The sequence below is a fragment of the Equus quagga genome, chromosome 18 (assembly GCF_021613505.1).
Source record: "Equus quagga isolate Etosha38 chromosome 18, UCLA_HA_Equagga_1.0, whole genome shotgun sequence".
Classification (NCBI taxonomy): domain Eukaryota; kingdom Metazoa; phylum Chordata; class Mammalia; order Perissodactyla; family Equidae; genus Equus; species Equus quagga.
The window spans coordinates 50179364-50203839 of record NC_060284.1 but is presented as its reverse complement, the minus strand read 5'-3'; the positions used below and the strand labels follow the sequence as shown (position 1 = coordinate 50203839).

Genomic DNA, 24476 nt, shown 5'->3' with positions numbered 1-24476 from the left:
GTTCAAGAGGCTCTTGTGCCTCTCCAATTCTTTTTACTACATCCACGACTTTTTTCCAGAAATGGTGGAAAAAATGTTTTTTTTAAGAACAACTAATCTGCTGTCTGCCAATAGTTTTCTGGCTATAGATTTACAGTGAGTAAAGGAGGACTCAACGTCACGTATGTCCTTAGGGCCTATTATTGTTCGGGTGTTCATATTTAATCCTATGAAGTATCCTGTTAGTCAGGTTTTTTATTCTTCTTCTCCCCAAAGCCCCCCAGTATATAGCTGTATAACATAGTTGTATATTCCATTGCAGGTCCTTCTGGTTATGCTATTAGTCAGGTTTTATCCTCTTCTGAGAAAACCCAGAAAGACTACACAGTTTCCCAAGATCACACATCGAGTAAGCAGAGGATTGAGCACTAGAAACCATTTCTGTTTGGCCTTCGAAGTCAGCCTCGTACCATGATGTCAAACTGAGTGGCAGTACTTTTGCTGGAATAGTCTCAGCGTTTGTTGTTCTAGGGTGATTTTCCTAAGGTAACAGTGTGTCATTTTAATATTATTAGAGCTTTTAAATTTCATTATCTTTTTTGGTTAAACTATACTTTTCAGTGTTTGTTCTGTTTCACTGCTTTGGGTTTCTTCTCAAGGGATTCATATTATTTTTATGTTGAATATTTATTATCAATTTTCTGCCATTTGTCACTCTTTTTACTCTTTGTCATCATCTCTCTTTTTTTATTGTTAACTTTTTTTATTGAGGTATAATTTACCTAGAAGAAAATGCACAAAACTTAAGAGGACAGCTCCATGAATTTAGCATACACACGCCTTGTGTAATCACCACCCAGACCAAGAAACGGAACATTTCCCACCACCCCCCAAAGGTCTATCGCTCTTCCTGCCAGTCAACACCCATCCCCCACAGATAAACATATTCTGAATTCTCTCACCAGAGATTAATTTTGCTTATTTTTGCACTTCATATAAACGCAATGATGCAGTATACTCTCTTTTGTTCTGTGTTCTTTCCCTCAATATCTGGTTTTGAGGTTCAATCTTGACAGATTACTATCTCAGTAATTTGGTTTTTTCATGCCAAGAAATATTCTCATTTATGGTTATCACAAAATTTCATTATCCATTTTTCTGATGATGGACAGATTCATTTTTGGTTATTATGCATGAAGCAACTGTGAATATTCATACATAATTTTTGATGGGGATATTCACTTGTGGAGATACCCAGTCTCCTGGGTACATACACCTAAGAACAGAATTGCCTGGGGAAAGGGTGGAAACTGACAGAGACTCTCGCAAAGGAGTTGTATCCTTTTACATTTCCCCCTAAATACAGGACACTTCCAGTCTCTCTAGTATAGTCCCCAACACTTAGTATTCTCAGTCTTTTTAATTTTAGCCATCCTGCAGGCTGTGTAGTGGTTTGCCATCTTGGTTTTCCAAAGCTTACTGGCCAAGTGACTCTCTTATTATGTCAAGTGGCTTTTCTAATCTGCTCATTAATAAATGAGGTTGTTTGTAATTTTCCTTCTGACTTTATAAGTTCTTTGCATACTTTGGATTTACTGTTCCTCGTCAGATATAAGTATTGCAAGTAATTATTTCTAGCCTATGAATTGCTTTTTCACTTTTTAAACAGTCATGTATGATAAGCTAAAGAATCGATACTTTATGAAATCCACTTTGATCCATTTTTCATCTATAGTGGGTTCCTGGGTATTATGTCTAAGAAATCCTTGCCTCTTCGTTGTTCATGAAAATATTCCCATTTTTTTCAAAGGTTTTATAGGTTTAACTTTCACATCTCCAATTAACTTCAATGTATGGTGGGAAGTGGTTTTTCATATTAACTTATGTTTAAATAAATATTCATTTTTTCTAACACTTTTTATGGAAAAGTCTTTTATTTCCCCAGTGAAATGTATTGGTGACTTTATTAAAAAAACATCAAATAATTGTGTGTGTATGTGGGTAAATATTTTACTCTCGACTCTTTCACATTAATTTGCTTGTGTTGTGTTTACTTGCACCAGTGTTATAATGTTGTAATTATTATAGCTTTAAAGTGAATTTTGAAATGTAGTAGAGTGTGTCCGCCAACTTAATTCTTCTTCAAGGTTGTCTTTGCTATTCTAGGTACTTTCACTTCCATATACATTTTAGAGTTAGCTTGAAAATCTACCCAAAAAATGCCTGCTGCAATATTAATTGGGATAATGTTGATCTGTCATTCTAACAATATTGAAGCTTCCAGTCTATGAATTTCATAGATTTTTGTCGAATTATTTAGATCTTCTTTAATTTCTCTCAGTAATAGTTTTCAGGGGTCTTTATTATATGTGTTCTAAGGCATTTAATGATTGTGGATGGTAATCTTCATATTGTTTTACTGAATTTCATTTTCTCAATAACTCATTGCTAGAATGGAGAAATACAATTGATTATTATACGAATGCTGCAGAGGTATAATTTAGGTACAATAGACTGCACCACTTTAAAGTACACAATTAAATGCATCTGACAGACTATACACTAATGAAACTACTGCTACCATCACGACACAGCACATTTCCATTAGCTCATGACCTTCCTTGCACCCCTTTGCAGTCCATCACTCCCTCAACCCCCATCCCCAGGCAACCACGGTCATTACAGATGGGTTTGCGTTTTTAACAACTTTATACAATGGAACCATACATGTACTCTTTCATGTCTGCATTTCTTCATGCAGCATAATGATTTTAAAATCCATCCACATTACTCCAGGCATCAAGAGTTCATGCCTTTTTATTGCAAATGGGTATTCTTTTGTATGGCAGTGTTGTGTCTATTTATACATTCGTCTATTAATGGACATCTGTGTAGTTTCCAGGTTTTGGCCATTATGAATAAAGCTATTGTGCATATTCTTGTGCGGATTGTTTTGTGGACATATTATGTAAACACCTGGCAGTGGAACAGCTTTTCACATGACTGGTGCATGTTTAACTGTGGTGCAGCTGTTCAAAGTGGTTGTCCCATTTTTCATTCCCACAAGTGCAAGAGATTTCTGGTTGCTTTACACCCTCACCACACGTGGTATTTCTAGTCTCTTTAATTTCAGTCATGCTAATGGATGGGGAATGGTAACCATTGCAGTATGAATTTATTTTCAGGATGACAGAGTTGAGCAACTTTTCATGTGCTTTTTGGCCATTTACATATCTTCTTTTGTGAAGTATTTTCTCAAGTCTTTTGACCAATTCTCTTATTGCATTATCTTATCATATGAGATATATGTAAGAAAGGTACACGGAAAACTACATAACAATAATTTGAGAAATTAAAGAACTAAATTAATGGAGAGAGAAACTTGTTGTGGATTGGAAAACTCAAGATGCTTTAGACGTCAATTCTCCCCAAACAGATCAACAGATCTATTACAATCCCAATCCAAATTCCAGCAGGTTTGTTGGGACACTCACAAGCTGATTCTGAAATTTATATGGAAACACAAATGATCTTGAATTATCAAAGCAATTTCACAAAAGTAGATGAAAGATGGATAGCTTACATTGCCTATTTCCAGAATTACTATACAAATCTTCCACCCAATTTAAAATTGGTTTGTCTTTTTATGATTTGGTTTTAAGAGCTCCTGTATAGTCTGGGTATAAGTCCTTTCTCACATAAGTGAGTTACAAATATTTTCAACCCACAATAGCTTGACTTTTCATTCTCTTACCAGTGTTTTTTGAAAAGCAAATGTTTTCAATTTTTATGACATTCCATTTCTAAATGTTTTCTTTTATTGATTACGTTTTTGGTATAAATCTAAGAAATATTCGTCCAACCTAAAGTCACCAATATTTTCCTCTTTGTTTTCTTCTGGAAGTTTTACAGTTTTAAGGTTTACATTTAGATCTATTATTTATTTTGAGTTAATTTTTGGATATTGTATGAGACCTCAATTCTATTTATTTATTTAAGTATTTTTCATGTGGATATAAACAACCACTAGTTGAAAAGCTTGAAAAAGATCATTCTTTATCATTCATTTGTTGAAAAGACTATCTTTTCTCCACTGCAGTGTCTTTTTGCATTTGTCAAAAATCAGTCTCCTGGGGCTGGCCCAGTGGTGTAGCAGCTAAGTTCGTACACTGCACTTCGGTGGCATGGGATTCACTGGTCCGGATCCCAGGTGGCGATCTCTTCACTGCTCATCAAGCCATGCTGTGGCAGGCATCCAACATATAAAGTAGAGGAAGAAGGACACAGATTTTAGCTCAGGGCCAATTCTTCTCAGCAAAATGAGGAAGATTAGTGGCAGATGTTAGCCAGGGCTACTCTTATTCAAAAAAATATGAAATAAAAATTTAAAAAATCAGTCTCCTTATAGGTATTAATTTATTTTTGGCCTCTGTGTTCTGCTCCACTGACCTGTTGACTTATCATTACACCAATACTGTACTGCTTTGAACATGACAACTTTATAATAGTTCTTGAAATCAGGTAGAGCTAGCCCTCCAAGATTGTTTTTTATTTTATAAATGTTTTGACTACGCTAGATCTTTGTCATTTTCATATTCATTTAGAATCATGACATTACTTTCTCCCTAAGATGCTGACTGAGATTTGAGTTGGCTTGCATTGAATCTATAGACCAAATTGGGGGAAACTGACATCTCAAAAATAATGAGTCTTCTGACCCATGAATGGGGAATTGGTTTTCATGTTTTAGGTTTTCATTAATTTCTTTCACCAACATCTTGTACTTTCATTTGTTTGATACTATTATTTTTTACATTTCAGTTGTGCACCAGAATTAAGAGACATAAAATGGATTTTTGTATATTGACCTGGTATCCTGCTAGAAACAAATGCTTCAGAGTCAAGCCAGATCTGGCAGTGACCACAGCTTTGGGGACTTGTGTATTTGCCAAGTGAGAAGAATTTTCTTCAGTTCAGGTGGGGCTTTATCATCAGGTCAAAGAAGATAATAAAAACCCATGAGTCCTGTGGCTGGGAGGTGTTTGTAGGAGGGCTGTTGTGGACTAATGAATGTGAAAAGTTTTGTGTGTTCATGAGTAAGATTTCCTTAAAAGTAACCATTCGGTTGGTGAGGCTGCCAGTTTATCCTTGTATTCAGCTGCAATGCCAGTTACAAGATTTAGGGGCCAGTTTGCACCCATATTATTTCATTTAGTCTTCCATAATTTATTCCAGCATTATGTACTGCCAGAATCTTTCGAACGGTACGCAAAGATATAGCCCTCAAATATCATAAGTTGGTGCCTAGACACTGCCTCCTATACCATATCAGAAGTATGTGTTCACTCCCATCAGTCTGTGAGCATCAGAACCCTGAGGCTGCAACAGAATCTGTAGTCCCTTTGCACCAGCTTCATTCCCCCCAAAAGAGGGTGAATGACCTTTAGTTCAAATTATGCCATGACTGGTGTATGTAGCATATTTAAATTATCTCCTTAGTCACTGACCTTTCCATCCAATCATGTAAAGCTTGCTCACCTGGATGACTCACGAGGTCTCATTCCCAGTGAGTGAAATGACTTGTCTCTGAAAGACCAAAGCATCCATTTGTCATTGTGTATCTCTCCTAAAGCTTTTTCTTGATGGGCTAAAACATAGCTCACAAATACCTTTAAATGTGTTTTATGTATATCTGTTTAATCGTTTTCTAAAGGGGCCAGGTTTTAGTCCCAGACCCCCTACCTTCTCACTACAAACTTGGAAGTTGCTTTACTCCATTTCTCCATTTTTACTTCCATTATTTGATCCGAAATTTGAGGATGAAATACCAAGTTCAAAAATTTTAGGAACATAGCTGATATTTTAATTATTTTTGATGTGAGGAGAGAATCTTTAAGTCTAGTAAACATTTAACTTTTCAGAGAGAAAATAGATCATCACTTATCATTACGGCAAAGATGACCCTAGAAGACTGTTTACCAGAGGGGAAGAAGAGAGGGCAAAATGCGTAAAGGGGGTCATTTGTGTGGTGACAAAGGGAAATTAGGCTTTTGGTGGTGAACATGATGTCATGTAAACAGAAGTTGAATAATAATGAAGTATATCTGAAATCTATAGAATGTTATGAATCAATGTTACCTCAGTAAAGATAAAAGAAATAAAAAAATTAAAATTAAAGAAAAAGTCTAGTTAGACTTGCCTCTTTATTTCTCCAGCCACCCAGGACATAGTCAGTAGCTACTGAGATCAGCAGTTTTCTCTGGAGACGTTGGCAGTGCTGAACACTTTGAGCCAACATGGAGTCCAACTGCTTGTATCCTCAAAGGCTGAAATGTGGCTGAGGTCTAGTGTCACTGGGCCAGGAAAGGTCATCCACCTGCTGGAAAAAACAGAAAGGGGACCAGGACAACCACTGAGGTCATCCCTAGGCAGCACTGGCCACTTCCTCCAATGACCCATCACCACTACACTTCTCATGATTTCCTGGTTTCTAGACTGAGAGCTCTGTGAAGCTAGAATATTTTCTTCATCTATGTATTCATGGCTCCCAGCACCAAATCAAGCCCTGATAAGACTCTCGTGATGTTGACTCACTGGTCGAATCAAAGTGGTAGCAAACCATCATCTCACTACATTCCTGTCCCAAATGTCGCATGAGGAATGCTCTGCTCTCTCTCAGGATGTAGCAGATGCCCATCCTTATAGAGGAGCCTGCCCTACACTCTCTATGCCCTATGACACTCACCTGGGGTCAGCTCTGGTGATGACGGGACTGTCCTCAGGGATTCCACTCAATGGTTCACCCTGTCATTAGGAAGAGATGTCCTCGGCCTCCCCTCCCATCCTCTGGGCTGCCACGACACCCAAGCTTACGACAGCTATCACATTGGGTTGAAACTATCTGCTTGTATTCTTCCTTTCACTGCTCTGATTTCCTCAGGGAAATCTCACTGATATCTGAACTCCAAGTTCTTTACACAGCATAAGGAAAATTAAGCCCTTAACAAATATTAAACAGATATTGTGTGTAAAGCCTTTCTCAACATAAATGCAGAAGAATATTATTAGTATCACTGATTCAGATGCAAGGGTTTCCCTAGCCATGGCCCTCCTGGCTTTAGGGCACAACTGTTTAAAGTAAGAATGGACATCTCCAGCCTTTCCTCAAACATCATTTATCCCTCTAAGCCCACACTTACTGGGAGGGCATCCACTGTGAGGGTGGCCCCAAGGTGGAGGCTGGGGGGGGGGGTTCTAGGGCAGAGCCTCATGGTCGCTTCCTCTTCCTCTTGGAATTGGTGCTTCCCAGAAGTAAAAACCAACCCCGATCCATCCTTGGATCTCCTTGGCAGGTGCACAGGTTCACTGTGGAGTAAGTTGCTCTCCCACTCCTCACTGCTCAGCTCAGGCCTGCTCATGCGGAGCTGGGTGATGCTGTATGCATTCCTCAGTTTCCCTTGACTTTTTTGAACTTAACTTGGCCTGATTCTCACCTCCTTTGGCAACCACCTGCTCCACCAGTACCTGGCCATTCTTTGGCTTGTTCTCATCCTCCAAACCTGCTGATTTTCTTTCTTCCATCTGCTCTCTCAGTTCTGTGTTTTCAGTGTGTAGGCTCATCTCAGGATACTACAGGAGACACACAGAGAAGGGACCAAGGTCAGCTCTTGGCTGCAGTTCCCAGGGCACATTTAAAATACAACTTAGTCCCTCATGCACTTAGAGAAAACCGAGCAGGAAAGGATTTTGAGAATTTGAATAACAACCTTACCTTACTGAGGAGAAAACTGAGGCCCGGAGACAATAGGAGATTTTCCCAGGCTCCTTCACCACTTGACAGCAGCAGAGCCCCCACACAAGCCTTGGCCACAAGATTCCATGTCGAAAAGCACCTACCAAACCCTCCAGGAACCCACGTCTGAATTTCAAGGGACATTGGATCAAACATCAGTATTTCCAGTGTTAAAACAAAAATATCTGAAGGGCCTTGTCTGGGACAATTCTTTTATCACAGTTCTATACTCTTCTTATATATACTCAGTCAGTTTTCAAGCCTAGTTGACACAATGAGACCAGTGCACACGTAAGTATTAAATACAATTTATCACAGCAACAATTGAAATGTACTTAGAGGGGCCAGCCCTGTGGTCGAGCGGTTAAGTTTACCGGCTCTGCTTTGGTGGTCCAGGGTTTCGTTGGTTTGGATCCTGGGTATGAACATGGCACCCCTCTCAGGTCACACTGAGGCAGTGTCCCACATGCCACAACTAGAAGGACCCACAACTCAAATATACAACTATGTACTGGGGGAATTTGGGGGGGAAAAGCCAGGGAAAAAAAGATTGGGAACAGTTGTTAGCTCAGGTGCCAATATTTAAAGAAAAAATGTATTTTTGTGGTTATCTGTGAAACGTCTAGCTCCTGTGTCAGAAGATCATCCTCCTGAGAGCAGGCGCACTCTCTGCCTTGTCCACCCCATCTCCCCAGGGCCTCCACAAGAGCCCGCCAGATAAACCTCTCAGGAAATACTTGCCAAGTGGATAAATAGGAGTTCCCAGGAATAACTAACTCTTGCCGGTTTCTTCTGGTCCCAACCACATCTGCAGGCAAACCCTATCCCAGGTCTGTGTTGAAGCAACAAAAGCACGGCCTTAGGAAAGGCAGTCAGAAGTTCAAAGACCAGCTCCACCATGGACCCAGAATGCTTTTGTGGAGGATTTCATTACCCTCTTTGAGCATATTTATCTCACATATAATAGAGAAGAATGTAGAATGTAAAATAGAGAAGGCAGCATTGACCACTAGAGTGGTGGATGATTAAATGAGATATCATGCAGCAGACAGGGCTCCAAGCCCTGGGCACTAGCTTCAGAGCTAAAGATGCCCACATCAGAGACAGTGTGGTGCTTGTTAAAAACCTCTGGGGATAAGGCCCAGAAAGCTGCTTTTCACATAAAAATTCCATGGAGAATCTCATGCAAAGAGAGAGCCCCACCATTAAACAAACAAGCTAGGGTGGAAACTTCCAAAAGCTCTGGTGGCAGCTAGAAAGACTCAGGTGGAGCAAAGCAAGTCCCTTGTCCCAGGTGTCCTTTGTACAGGAAATTTCCCCATTTCCAAGAAGGGTTCCTACCTGATGTGGGACACAAGGAGGACCCTGTTTCCACAGTCGGGGCTTTTGGTGCCTCCATTGTCCTTTAGGTTTTCTCCTCTGCTCTAATCGCTGGGGATCTCAACCCTCATCTGGGTCATTTCTGTCTGAAGACCTCTGTGATTTTATTCTCCTCTTGGAGAAAGAGATGGCGGAGATCAGTGCTGGGGCTCCACAGTTCTAGGCTTTCTCCTAAGCCGCCTAGGTGAGCAGAAAGAAATCATGACGGAGAGAAATCAGGTCAATAAAGAGGACCCCAGAGGAGCATGAGATCGCAAGGGCAGCCCCTCATGGGAGACAGTCAGAACCCCGACAGGGTCAATATCAGACCTATTCAGAGGGAGAGGACACACCAACCAATTCTGTGAGCAGAGAATGCAGACACATCCATCCAGACTTCTGACCTACAGAACTGTGGGATAACAAATGTGTGTTGTTTTAAACTACTATTTTTGTAATCTGTTACTATGCAGGAATAGAAAACTAATTCAGATGCTTCTCTCTACTCTCCTGATTTTTTAATTTTCACAAATGCTGTGTAAATCTTGTGTTCCCCTTCATATGACTGTTCCAAAGCCCTTGTATCATGAAGGACACTATGAAGGGCATTTCAGGCACTGGAGGAACGTCTCTTTAATGTGATCAACCAAACCTCTAAAAGAGTAAAGAGGCCACAATACTTCACTCCCCATAACATTATCTACGAATCCATCATCTATCTCTATTTTCTATGGCAGATTATGTTTTAGCTCCTTGTTCTTCTGAACTCACCAGACAAGGTTTCATAGCAAGTACCAGTTCCCAGCATAGGTGAACCAATTCAAGGAGAGCAATACAACCACCACCATATTAAGTTCCCCAAATAAATTATTTACATTGAATGCAATCTCTCCTCCTATTTGGACTAGAAATAAAGAACAGTTCTATCTTTTGAACTCCATTTCAAATGAAAATTTCAACTTAAAGGTCTCTATTTTCCAGTTTTTATTCTGCTCAATTCCAGTCATGGACACCTCAATCCTTAGGGTTGGCGAGTTCCCAATGCCCTGCAGCCTGGACTCTCTCAGTGGAACTCAGGGGAACCCAACCTCAAGTCTCTTCTATGAAGCAGCCGCTCACCCTCAAAATCCAGGACAGTGTGCAAACCCAACAAGCAATAGCATCCACCCAGCAGGAATGATATGTTTGCACAGCTCTTGGCCCAGATTATCTGAGAGACCAGAGTAGTCATCAAATAGAAGACAACAGAGAAAAATCATACTGATTTCAGCTTTTCCAAGATGTCAGTTAAGTTGGACCAATGAGCCTAAACTCTTTGGAGGAAATTGGAGAACACCTATGTATAGTGGTGCATCCATACCCTGAAAAAGAGTGAAGCTGTTTGAAAGAACAAGGCAGATAATAAAAATGCTGATGGGGATGGACTGGGAAGAGCTAAGATGTACTGAGTATTTACTCTGTGCCAGACACTGGGCTCAATGCTTTCCCTGCACATCTCATTTAAACCTAGGAGAACCCAGGGAGGAAGAACTCCTATTTGACCCATTTTTAAATGAGAAATTCAGCTATAGAAAATTCAAGAAACTTAGTCAACATCACACTGTTACCCAGTCAGGTTTGCACCTACAGCTTGTGAGACCAGGGTGCTCTCTTTCCTGGTTCTCTATTTTAGGGATTTCCAATGAGAAAGAAAAATACCAGTCTCCGATGCCCTGAACTGTTCTGACACTCACAGCCTGACCGTTTTGTTCTCACACTGGAAATAAACAATCTCACATACAGAATATCAACCTCAGATGAGATTACTCTGAGACCTGAATAAAATGAGACAAAACAAGGCTACCTCATAATTTTGTCCAGGCACAGACCAAGACAAGGTCACTATGCAACCTACAAAATCCCAAACATCCTCCTCTTTTCCTAAGGAAATGGCTGTTACTTCTTTAGCCCAATCATAGACTTGCCCCTGCTGACAACAGTATTCAGTATGGAACAAACCCTGCCTCCTTCCATCCTTCCCCAAATCACCCAGCCAAAGCCAAAATCCTATAATAGGTTCCTTCTAAGTCCCTCTTGCTTTGACAATGGGGTGTGTTCTTTCTGGCTGCAAGGAATAAAAAACCCAACTTGTTTCATGTTCCTGGAGATTTGGCTTAAGGGAATTGATACCAGCTTTCCAGGAATGAGCAGCTGTAAACACTCAGCCTCAGGAAAAAAGGTTATGTTCTCCTGAGATACCTAGGCTCTGGAACACCACAACTTCTTTTCACCCTTAAAGAAAAAACAGATTCATTCTACCTAATCCCTTTAGTAATCAACGTGAACCTTAGGAGTTTAGGCAGGACTTTTCCACGTCTGATTTAAAGTAGAGAGATTGAGGATAAGGTTAAGAGAGAACCTAGTTGAGAGAGAATGTGCAGCACAAACATGGCTTAAAAGGACCTGGGATTAGTGAAAACCCAGTGTCCCTCGCGGGGCCTGACCACCCAACCTTCATTTGACAAATGAACAAGCCCACCGATTACCCAACGAAAGGCGGGCGCTGGTCCTCTCTGTGAGGTCTCTCTAGCCCCAAGCTGCCGCAGCCTGGGCTCTTCTCCCTTGTCTAACTGCGCCAGCGCCAGAAGACCTTGAGCCCAAGAGTCGTGTGGAGATATCTACAGTTACCATTGTGTGATATCCTAAGAATCAGAAATTTCTGTTGGTGACAAAGTGACAGGACTGTCATATGCCCACATTCAGATGGAAAAGCTACATTTCTTGAAGAAATTAGTCAAGTAAAGACGTCATTATCCCACCCACCTTAAATGTATGACGTTTTGCAGTGCATGTCTCTGGATCGCGTGGCAAGGGCTGTTCTAGCCGGTTTTGGTGACCGGGGGCCTCCATCAAAGGCATGGAGCACTTGGCTGGCTCTGTGGGGTCTCTTCCCACAACGGTGCAGGGCCCCTCCCTCCCCTCCGCTTCCCAGGAGACTGCAGGACACTGTTCCCAACTCCTTTCCCCTGGTGAGTGTGAGAGCTTCATAACAGCTCTTTTTTCCCTGGAAAGCCTGTTCCTCATATCTGTCCTTACCAGACACACCTTTTGAGTTTATCTTTCTTCTCCTTTTAGTCCCTTAAAATCTTGCTCCCATTTCTAAAACACATCCTTGGCCTGATCCTGAAAGTCTTTTGTTGTCGTTCTTCTTTCTATGATAATTTTCATTTTCAAGAGCTCTTGTTCCAAATTTGCCTGTGGATGAATCACCACCCACAAGAATGCAGCATAGCACCCCATGCTCGGCCTAAACCTGGAGGGTTGATGGCGTCACTTCCTGCTCAGTTTGCTGTCCCGCTATTGGCCGGGAGGGTGGAGTGGGAGGGGAAAAGTGCGGGCAGGAGGCAGTGCGTGGGTCAGAAGGAAGTAACAGTGAATCATACCAGGCCAGGGGCGGGTCTTATGCAGATGAGGCAGCTCCAGGGGGTGCTGTTCAGACACCTGTTGGTCACAGACTCTATGACTTTCTGAGCCACAGGGATGGCGTCCAGGATAGTTGCCTGAATTTGAGAGCAAGTTCTTTGTAGAGGAGCCCGAGGGCTGGGGGAAGGCGTCCTAGAGACTGGGAGAGGACAGTGTAAGACTATAAGGCTATGCCAGGGCGGCAGGGAGTGATGTTTCATGCACTGTGCCACAGATAGCCCCAAATGGATGTGCTTCCTCAGGGTAAGGTTGCTGAATCATACTTCGTAGTTTGTTATCCCCGCCATTTTCCCAACTTTGAGGATCTGACTGTGTAATATGTGACCCTGAGTCATGGAGCATGGGCTATGTCCTGTTTGGGATTTCATTGGAGCTGTCTTAATCCCGAGCTGTTCTCCTAATTTTTCTTTCCTTCCAAGTTGATCACTCTAGCTCTTCCATTGATCTAGTGCTGTGGGCGCTGAGTTCTCTCCTGCTGCCTTCATGAGGCCTGCCACAGACTCAGGGGAGAAACAGCACTGGCCAGGTCCAGGGTCTTTACTGTCTGTTGCTTGGCTCCCGTTGCCATCGGCTAATGGTTTTTCTTTGGTTGTTGCTCTGTGAGTGAGTGTGTTTTGACACGTATTTACATTGGGGATGAGCTTTTGGGGATACACGAGAAAGCTGATGCTGGGAACCTCAGGCCACCTTCTGTGTGTTCTGCTGCTTCTCTGGCTGTCTGTTCTCTCCCGGTTGTTGACCTCTGTTGGAGCCCACTGTCCCCTCACCTCTGCATTTGAGCATTTCCTGTCTACAGGCCTCTGACATCCTTGGAATGCTCTGGCCACCCTCCCCTTAAGAAGCTCTCACCAATGAACCCACAAAATGCCTGGGGTAACTAGGAAGTCCTCTTCTCTGCCGTGTTTATCAAACATACTTCCTTCTTAGAAGGTCCCATGAGTTAGGACAATGCTCTGAGTCCCCCCACCCCCCAATAAAGCTTGGCATCTCAGTCCATGGCTCTAGAATGCACTGGATTCCAAGCTCCTCAGAGATACCCGCTGTTGGTCCAGGGACAATAGGTCAGAGCTATGGTTGCCAGCACCATGTTTGTCACACAGGACCTCCTCCAGTCCTGGTGTCACCACTTGTCTGGTTGGGACCAGGGCCCACCTCCTGGGCTTCCCCTGTGGGTCACATGGATGTAATAGTGTCGCACACCTTCTAGTGCTGTGCATATTGAGATACCCCAACTGCTCACTTAGCACAGTGTGCTTCCTGGTAGGATCTGCATTGACAGAATGATATATTTTCTTCAACTGGATAGCACAATATGCAGAAGGCTGCATAAAACATAAACGTACACCTTAATGAGTGGCTGTAAATTAAAATAACCCCTATCTAGAGCAATGCCTACAACATATGAGGCTTCCAGAAGCTTCACACATGCCCCTTCCTAATCACATTTTTTTCCCTGCCCGTAGCAGTGACCACAGTCTTATGTTCATGGTGTTCCATTCCTTGTTTACTTCATAATTTCGTTCATTATGCACTCTGCACAGGTCTAGATTTTAACCTGTAATCATACAGTATATATTCTCTTCTGTCTGGCTTTTTTCACTAAAAATTATGGATTTAGAAGTCACCAGTGATTCTTCCATTTTCATGCCTAATGTCCTATACCCTAATTTAGTTATCCATTCTATTGACGATGGACATTTGGGTTGTTGCCAGTTCGTGGCTCTTTCACACAATGAGGCTATGGTTCTTATTGTGCAGGTGTCCTGAACTCAGTGGATTACACAACAGGGAGTGGAATTCTGGGGTCCTGTATTACGCCTGTCCAAGACTTTCTGAGGTTAAAAAACAAATTATAACGCAAAGCTTGCAGATTGTCCTGGGTCTTTTCCTCAAAGAAAGAATGTAAAATTTTACATATTCTTCTTTTAGTCTCTACTAATCTTTCGTTCCCTTTGGAGAGTGTGGAGTCAATCTGAGAATAATACTCTACTTAGTTTATGACTAGGGAATTTGGCAAAAGGATATTTATCCCAATGGCAGATTAGTATTATTCTTTTTTTTTTTAATTTTTTTTTAAGATTTTTAATTTTTTTCCTTTTTCTCCCCAAAGCCCCCCGCCGTTACATAGTTGTATATTCTTCGTTGTGGGTCCACCTAGTTGTGGCATGTGGGATGCTGCCTCAGCGTGGTTTGATGAGCAGTGCCATGTCCGCGCCCAGGATTCGAACCAACGAAACACTGGGCCGCCTGCAGCGGAGCGCGCGAACTCAACCACTCGGCCACGGGGCCAGCCCCCCATTAGTATTATTCTTAACATTCGTATCATAATGCTGACCCAGTTTCCCTCCACAGCAACATAGTGGGTTTCATATAACCCAGGGAAGGCAATGTTGGCATCCCGGTCTCCCTACTTCATCCTTTGTTGATACGTGTAGTTTGTTTTGTTCTTAGTTTCTGTAAAAATTAAACTCGGTATATGTAACTTATGAATTTCATTATAATTCCATAGGATCTCTTTCCTGCTCATCAAAGGCATTTAAGAATTTCACATACAGCACCTTGAATACATGTAGCAAATCTATGATATTAATTGTATTTGCCTTTGGACAAGCAATATATTCAATAGGAATAGATGCAACAGCAGTTTCTATGGAAAACTATGGCTGGATCTGCCTGTGTTGGCACATACCAGTGACCTGTGGTTGTGTTTCTCCGATGGATGGGAAAATATAGGCTATGACCAGGGCAGGAAGGATATATGCCATGTATGTACAATAATGTTTAGTAGCACAGCAGCTGGGGTCAGAAAGAGAGGTGTGGCATGAGAGAGAGTCATCTTCTAACCTGCATCCTACCCATGGTTTGTGAGCCTGAAAGTGGGATGTCACTCTGATACATGTGTCTCTGTAACTCTATTGGGATTGGCTAGGCTGGTGGTTTCACAAGGGTGACAATGGCCACGACCTCCAAGTGTTCTACTAAGCACTCATAACTAAGTGAAGGAAGGATGGGGCGCATTACTTTTTTTTTTGTAATTGACATCATATTGGCTCATAACACCATGCAAATTTCAGGTGTACATTATTATATATCAGTTTCTGTACAGACTACATCGTGTTCACCACCAATAGTCTAGTTTTTATCCGTCACCATACATGCATACCCCTTTACCCCTTTCACCCTCCCTCCACCCCCTTCCTCTTTGGTAACCACTAATCTGTTCTCCTTATCCATGTGTTTATCTTCCACATATGAGTGAAATCATACAGTGCTTGTCTTTCTCTGTCTGGCTTATTTCACTTAGCGTAACACCCTCAAGGTCCATCCATGTCATTGCAAATGGGATGATTTTGTCTTTATTTATGTCTGAGTAGTATTTCATTGTATATATAGAGAGAGATAGATACACCACATCTTTCTATATTCATTCATTCATGGGCAGTTGGGTTGCTTCTATGTCTTGGCTATTGTGAATAATGCTGCAATGAACATACAGATGCATAAATCTCTTTCAATTGTTGATTTCGTGTTCTTTGGATAAATACTCAGTAGCGGGAGGGCTGGATCATATGGTATTTTTATTATTAATTTTTTGAGAATCTCCATACTGTTCTCATGGTGGCTGCACCAGTTTGCATTCTCACCAGCAGTGTGTGAGGGTTCTCTTTTCTCCACATCCTTTCCAACATTTATTTCTCGCCATGTTAATTATAGCCGTTCTAATAGGTGTCAGGTGAAATCTCAAGGTAGTTTTGATTTGTTGTTCCCTAAGAATTAGTGATGTTGAACATCTTTTCATGTGCCTGTTAGTATATCTTCTTCAGAAAAATATCTATTTATATCCTCTGCCCATTTTTTCATTGGGTTGTTTGGTTTTTTTGTTGTTGAGTTGTATAAGTTCTTTATTTATTTTAGAAATTAACCCCGTGTCAGACAGATGACTTGCAAGTATTTTCTCCCAGTTGATGGGTTGTCTTTTTGTTTTGTTCATGGTTTTGTTTGCCTTGCAGAAGCTTTTTAGTCTGTGGTGGTCCCATTTGTTTATCTTTTGTTTTGTTTGCCTTGCCTGAGTAGACATGGTATTCGAAAAGATCCTGCTAAGACCGATGCCGAAGAGTGTAGTGCCTATATTTTCTTCTAGGAGTTTTATGATTCAGGTCTTACATTCAAGTCTTTAATCCATTTTGTGTTAATTTTTGTCTATGGTGTAAGACAATGGTCTACTTTCATTCTTTTGCATGTGGCTGTCCAGTTTTCCCAACACTACTTATTGAAGAGACTTTCATTTTTCCAGTGTATGTTCTTAGTTCCTTTGTTGAAGATTAGCTGTCTGTAGATGTGTGGTTTTATTTCTGGGCTTTTAATTCTGTTCCATTGATCTGTGTGTGTGTGTTTTCTGATGGTACCATGCTGCTTTGACTTCTATAGCTTTGTGGTAAATTTGAAATCAAGAATTGTGATACCTCCAGCTTTGTTCTTTTTTCTCAGGGTTGCTTTGGAAATTTGGAGTCTTTTGTATAGAATCATGTCATCCACAATCAATGAGTGTTTTACTTCTTCCTTTCCAATATGGATTCCTTTTATTTCTTTTTCTCACCCAATTGCCCTGGCCAAAACTTCCATTTTTATTTTGAATAAGAGTGGCAAGAGTGAGCACCCTTATCTTGTTCCTGTTCTTGGAAGAATGGTTTTCCATTTTTCACTGTTAAGTATGATGTTGGCTGTGGGTTTGTCATGTATTGGCTTTATTTCATTTAGGTATTTTCCTTCTATACCCATTTAACTGAAAGTTCTTGTCATAAATCTATGTTGGATCTTGTCAGATGCTTTTTCTGCATCTGTTGAGGTGATCATGTGATTTTTATTCCTCAGCTTCTTAATGTGGTGTATCATAGTGATTGAATTTTGGATATTGAGCCATCCCTGTATCCCTGGAATAAATCCACTTGATCATGGTGTATGATCCTTTGAATGTATTGTTATATTTGATTTGTTAACATTTTGTTGAGGATTTTTACATCTATGCTCATCAGAAATATTGGCCTGTAATTCTCCTTTTTGTGTTGTTCTTTTCTGATTTTGGTCTCAGGGTAATGAGTAGAATGAGTTAGCAAGTATCCAATCCTCTTCAATATTTCAGAAGAGTTTGAGAAGGACAGGTATTAAATCTTCTTTGAATGTTTGGTAGAATTTACCACAGAAGCCATATGGTCATACACTTTTGTTTTTTTGGAGGTTTTTGATTACTGTTTCAATTTCTTTGCTTTTGATTGGTCTGTTTAGATTCTCTCTTTCTTTTTGACTCAATTTTGGGAGGTTGTATGATTCTAAGAAGTTATCCATTTCTCCTAGGTTATCCAATTTGTTGGCATATGCCCTTTCATAGTATCCTCTTATAATTCTGTATATTTCTGTGGTATCTGTTGTAATTTCTCTTCTTCCATTTCTCTTTATTTGAGTCTTCTCTCTTTTCTTTAGTGAGTCTGGCTAAGGGTTTGTCAGTTTTGTTTCTCTCTCAAAGAAGCAGCTCCTAGTTTCATTGATCCTTTCTATTGTTTTTTAAGTCTCTGTTTTATTTATATCCCTTCTATCTTAATTGTCTCCCTCCTTCTGCTGACTTTGGGCTTTGTTGGTTCTTCTTTTTCTAGTTCTGTTAGGTTAGTTTAAGATTATTTATTTGAGATGTTTCTCCTTTCTGATAGCCTCTTATCTCCATTAGCCTATGCAGGTCCTGTCCCTTTCCTCTTCTTTTAGGTTTCATTGTCACAGATTCTTCTCTTTTGGGTTGTAAGTTTGTGAGCTAAGTGGATTAGCTCTAGTTGTTTTTTATGCTTTCCCTTTATCTTTTATGTTATAATTGTTTACTAACCTATTCTAAAATAGAGCTTCAATTTTCTGATTCTGTCTGTCTATTTATCTCCTTGCTCAAGATTTTGTGGAGTTTTGCTTTTTAGTTTTAGATAGGAGGGCTCTTTTCAATGTTTTTTGTAACACAGGTCTAGTGGCGATGAACTCCCTCAGCTTTTGTTTGTCTGGGAAGGCTTTTCTTTCTCCATCATATCTGAAGGATAATTTCATTAGATAGAGTATTGTTGCTTGATAGTTTTTGTCTTTCAGTAGTTTGAATCTATCATGCCACTCTCTCTTACCTGCAGGGTTTCTGCTGAGGAATCTCCTGAACGCCTAATAGGGGTTCCTTTGTAAGTTATTTTCTTCTGTGTTGTTGCCCTTAATATTTTTTCTTTGTCATTGGCTTTTGACAGTTTTGATATTATATGCCTTGGAGGAGGTCTTTTTCAGTGAGATAATTAGGAGTTCTGTTATCTTCATACACTTAGATATCCAGTTCTTTCCCCAGGTTTAGGAAGTTCTCAGCTGTTATTTCTTTGAATAAGCTCCCTTGTCCTGACACCCTCTCTTCTCCTTCTGGGATACCTCTGATGTTTATGTCGCTTTTCCTAATTGAGTTGGATATTTCTCAAAGGATTTATTCATTTTTTAAAAATCTTAGTTCCCTTTCCTCCTCCGCTGGATTCACTTCTGGGTTTCTATCCTCAAGCTCACTAATTCTGTTCTCCATAATGTCAGCTCTATTTTTAATGCTCTCTTCATTAGTTTTCATCTCACTTATTGTGCTCTTCATCTCCAGAATTTGTTTGTTTTTTTTTAGAGTTTCAATCTCCTTGGTGAAGTAGTCCTTCTGTTCATTAATTTTATTCCTGCACTCGTTTAACTGTCCTTCTTGGTTTTCTGTAACTCTTTGAGTTTCTTTATGACAGCTATTTTGAATTTTCTGTCATATTGCAATCTTGTGTGACTTCAAGTTTGGTTGCTGGAGAGCTGTCCTTCTCCTCTGTCCTGTTACTGCAGTTCTTCATGGTGTTGGATGAATTGGTCTTCTGCTGGTGCATTTGTGGGAGTAACCACCTTTCTTATTTGGGTACGACTTTGATTACTTTGGTTCCGTGCTGCTTCTGGTTGTATTTGAGAGCCTACACATTCTTCTCTCTGCTGCCTCTGCCAGGGGCATTGTCAGTGCCCTTCTTGCGCTACTTGTGACTCTGAGGTTGCTGGTGCGTTCACTTTAGTCTCAAGTGTTTCCATCAGGGTCACCAGGCTGCAAGCCTTCTACTGCTTCTGGGGTCTCCTGGGTCTCTTGTTCCTTCACTGGATCTCCATGGGATCTGATGTGCTGTTGCCCTTTGCACCACCTTGCAGCTCTTCCGGGGCTGTCTGGTGGAGCTGGTTGTACTGCAGCCAGGGGTGCTTTGTTCATAGGTGTCACTGTTGCTGCCAGGGGCCCAAGGATTGGGAGAATTGTGTGCAGCCCTCACTACTGGTGGAGCTGGTGTTAGGGATACCACCACTGGCGGCTGGGTCACCTGTTCTGCTGTGGTTCCTGAAGCCTCTGGTCACGGGTTCTACCTGCCACCACTAGAAGGGAGCAGGAGCTAAGCAGGTCAAGGTTTTTATTGTTGCTTGCTGTGCAGCCTCTGGTCTCTAGTGCTAACCTGTTTTTTCTTTGTAAAACCCAGGTCAGAGTGCCCCACCTCAGCCAGGTAAATCTTGAGTTTTATTTACTATCCCTACTGTTGGAAGAACCTGGGTACTGCCTCCATAGGGGGAGAGGGCATACACAGGCAGGGAGCAATCTGATCCACCCTCTCCACCCCTGCCGGGACCTCTCACGAGCATGCAGGCTAAGTCCTTGGGGAGACAGGCAGGGAGTGCTCTGATCCCCACCCTCTACTCCTGTGGGGCTGCTTGTGGATGCGCAGCCTAAGGTCCCTAGGAGATGGGCAGGAAGCAATCCAATCCACACTCTCTGCCCCTGCTGGGCCGCTCAAGCAAGCCCCACCTGTATTCTGGGAGGTGTGCAGGCCAGTGTGGAGATCTGTGCCCTTGATAGCTGCTATGGGAGAGGGGGGTGGGCTGCTGCCCTAGTTCCACTACCTCCCAGGGGTCCAGTCCACCCACCTTCAGCTGTATAGATGCCTGGATCTCTCTCGTGCTGTGTAGAGAACCCCCTGTTGGTCAACAGATGCCCCACTGGTTGTAACACAGACAAGAGAGACAAAGGGAACAACTCACTCCACTATGATGCTGACATCACTCTTCTGGGCAGATTACTTTTCAAAGTTGGAGTCCCACCTCCCTCAACATGGTTCTTATTTGAATTATGGCAAATTGGAAGACATTGGTGGCCACACAGACTGATGGAAAGAATATAACTTACAGAAAGTTAAATATTGGAGAGTCCTCCTCTCCAAGATATGTTTTCTTGCAGCTATTTTTATTAAGGCACGGAGCCATGTCTTGACATTTCAGAAAAGGTGAAATAGCATGGCTTTTAAGGCTTTTCCTCAAAAGTCAATTGTGACTAGATCCTGACCAGATCTGAGATTTATATGATGTTGTATGTTCTTACTTTCATAACAGTTATGCACAGAAAATGAATTTTTGGAACAATATTTGAGCTTTCCATTGATTATGGATGATATTCCTCAATGCTTGCCAGCTGGGGTGGCACAGGGATGAAGGGAGAATCGCTGGGCTGCTTGAATAACCACAGGGCAAGAGGGCCTCAGATTTTGCCACTTTAAGTAAGAGCTACGAGTTCTGCTGACTGTTCATCTGTTCTGCTCGTTCCGCCAGTGAGTTCCTCCATTTTGACAGCCAGGCACTCATGGAAATACTGAAAGAACCGAGTGGAAGAGCAGATGTTGACGTCACTCCATCTGCTGCGAAAGTGGGGCTGGTCTCTACCTTAGGCATGAGTCTGCTGACGGGTCTTTTTGTTACTGTTGTTGGTGGTAGTGATTGAATTTTTGTCCTTATTGTTGTTGTTTGTTTTAATTTTCTAACTGCTTCTAGGGTATCAATGTGCAGAGATAGCTTTAATTCTGAAAGGCAAAAGGACATAACTAAGGACTTTTCCCAAGGAATATTTTCAGATCTTTATGTCAACATTTATGGAATGCCTTACACACATTTCAAATAAAGTTTGTAATTAAACTAAATTTACTCATACTTTGGTTCGATGTTATAGAACAATGTGTTTTAAGCAATGCAGCTCCCTGCATCAGAATCACCTGGGGTGCTTATGTAGACAATGCGGATTCTAGGGCCCCAGACCCACCAAATCTCTTGGGATTGGAGCCCAGCAGGTAGTTTCTATAATCTCCAGCTGATTCTAGGACAACCCAAACTGAAGAAGCACTCTCAGAGTTTTAGACTGGGGATCCTTCCACAAGGGCAAAGAAGGCAAAACCTAGTCCTTTAAACGTAGACTTCAAGCATTAGACTCTGAGCTTCTTCAAAATGGCTGTCTTTCCTGTTTTACACACTCAGCCTGGAGTCTGGCGCAGAAATGGGAAACAAAGCAGGCGAAGAAAATCTTTTTATTTCTTTATACACATTTTGCTTTAATAGCCTCCAAAAAGACTGTTTCATTTCCTCTCACTGACCCTGTCCACCAGTTATGTTGGCCTTCGACACGTCGCTATAGCCACATATATAAATATATATCATACATTTATACACACGTACGCACCTTCTAAAGTACTGTGAAGACAGACTAGGCTTCAGTACAACTGGGGGCCTCTCACATGCCACTTAAAAATGATCACTGGTTTGCTTTACACAAGACTTCCAATGGGCTTGATCTGGCCAATAGTCCCAATTCCCCAGAGAGAAGTTGGGATAATAAAATGGGATAGCATATTTAGAGTGAGGTCAGTACACTTTGGAGATTGGAAGAGAAGAGAAATAGGAGGTGCTAGGCTAAGCAAGAGATGGCATCTAGGAAGTCACCACTTTCACCGTGTGGATTCAAAGAACTCAGGTGCTGCAGTGTAGACTGATGCCGAGCCTCACTGTGACCCAGCCGAGCTGCCCCGGGTACAGTGTGGATCTGTGGGGAGTGCTGGCTGAGCCCCACTGTCCAGCAGGGCCCTGCCGCTCAGTCGTGTGCTTAGAACTGCTGAGGAGCTCCAGTGTTGGGACCGTGTGCCCCATTCGCAGGAAGCAGGGTCCTACCTCCCCTGAGTTGACGCTCTGAGGACAGGAGCTGAAGCAAGAAATGTGCTGTGGCTGGTTCCCCTGCCACTGGGCATTGAGAAGCAGTGTCACAAGGTCCTATACCACTATGCATTTTGCTTAGTGCTTGGCCAAGCAGCCCCTGGCTGCTGGTATTCCACAACCGCAGGAAGGCTCCCTGCCTTCACCTGACCCCACCAGGCTGCCTCTCTGACTCCTTCTAGACCCTCCAGCAGGGTGCGAGGAGTGGGGCCCAGATCTCCTCAGCAGATAGGTAGCTGTGCAAAAGGTGGGCAGGCCCATCCTTCCTGCTGCTTGAAGGACCTCTGGTGGCTTCGCCTCTTGCAAGGCTCCTGGAAGGCAACGGTCACAAGACGGGAGTGCACGGCAGAGCCCTTAGGGATTTTGCCTGGAGATGGAAATAAAACACACAAAGTATGAGTCTGTTATCAGGCTCTGCTGGTGGCTAACTGGTGCTGGAGTGAGAGCTGAGTGGTGACAGCCAGGAGCATGGTGACAGCCTGTTAAGAGGATGAGCTGAGGGGATGCACTGTAGTCTGAGGAGCAACTAGTGCCACCAGCTTAGAGGAAAAGCTTCCCCACCACCTTGGGTGGTGATATTCCTGCCCAAAGCCACTGTACACCAGGTGGCCAGATCCCACCACTCCCTCTTCAGTGGCCAGTTCACCCTCCAATTTACTTTGGAGCAAAATGATGGCTTTTGTGATTTCCCAAGAAAAGAAGTGCTTAGTATGAAACACGCACATCTAGAAATAGCCTGTTGTAGGAGGGAGAGCACATTCTGCAGAGCAGTCCCCCTGTGAAGTTTATGTCCCATTTACTTAACGGGGAGATCCGAGAGGGGCCAAGTCAGCTCAGACCTCAGAGATCATCTGAGTCTAGTGTCACCTCCTACAGATGAGGGACAGTGGCTCACAGAGGCTGAGGGGCCAGCCAAAGCACAGGACCAGTGAGTGACAAGCCTGGGATTAGAGCCCAGGCCTTGAGCCCTTTCCAATGGCCTAGAGGAAGTGGAGAGGGAACTTCCAAACTGGGGGAAGCCAGCAGGTACGTGAGGCTGTTGGGTTACCTTTGCTGGGACAGGAATAAGGCTTTACAGAGGCAATCTTGTAAGTGTTCTTCTAAAAAGGCTCAGGAAAGAAAGGAATCATCAGAGAAAAACAAAGGGAATTAGCAAAAAGCAAAAAAAAAAAAAAGCAGACTTAAATCATGGCTCAACCCATTTTCATACTGTGGAATGAACATTCTCTCAGGTTACAGTTCAGGAACATTCCTAGGAATATGCTCAACTGTTTATGGCAAAGCTTTAAAGTCCAAGTTAAAAGGTTTAGTTTCTGATTTTTAAGGCATCTCTAACACCTTAAGTTTTTCTTCAAAGTACTTGCTAGGGAATGTGTTAGTGTTTTAAGTAAATGTAGAGAAGGTCTGCCATATATATAAAATTTTTCCCTTTAAGTTTCAGTTTTTATTTATTATCAAACTCTCTTTTAGGTCAATAAGACCCAACAGTTTTCTTTTGTGATGTTGCTTAAAGAAAAAGATATATCAAAGTCAAATTGGTGTTCTCAGCTCAATAGGGTGCAGTGAAATCAGTTTATTAGGCTGCAGCTTGCTTTCATTTTTTCATGATGTGATATAGGAAACATGAGAACATGTAACTGGCCCCAGGATCCCTTCACGGGAAGCTGATTCAGAGGCAATCTCCCATACACATCCTCTGACCTTGAGAATCAACTGAACTGCATTTCTCAGACTCCTGACTTGGAGTACTGAAATGACAAAACAGCCCAACAAGGCAGACATTACCAGCTGGGCCCATCCTTGC

General features: G+C 42.1%; 1 protein-coding gene across 6 annotated transcripts in view; it reads right to left on the bottom strand.

The window, feature by feature from the left end:
• Nucleotides 1–21977: 21977 nt before the first annotated feature.
• Nucleotides 21978–24476, bottom strand: part of PDE4DIP (phosphodiesterase 4D interacting protein) — a 137189-nt gene continuing 134690 nt past the window's right edge. For all 6 annotated transcript variants that reach the window (XM_046645178.1, XM_046645179.1, XM_046645175.1 and 3 more), the window contains one exon: nucleotides 21978–23039. In XM_046645178.1, the coding sequence (XP_046501134.1) occupies nucleotides 22894–23039 (146 nt within the window). In that variant the 3' untranslated portion in view covers nucleotides 21978–22893. The remainder of the gene's footprint in view (nucleotides 23040–24476) is intronic.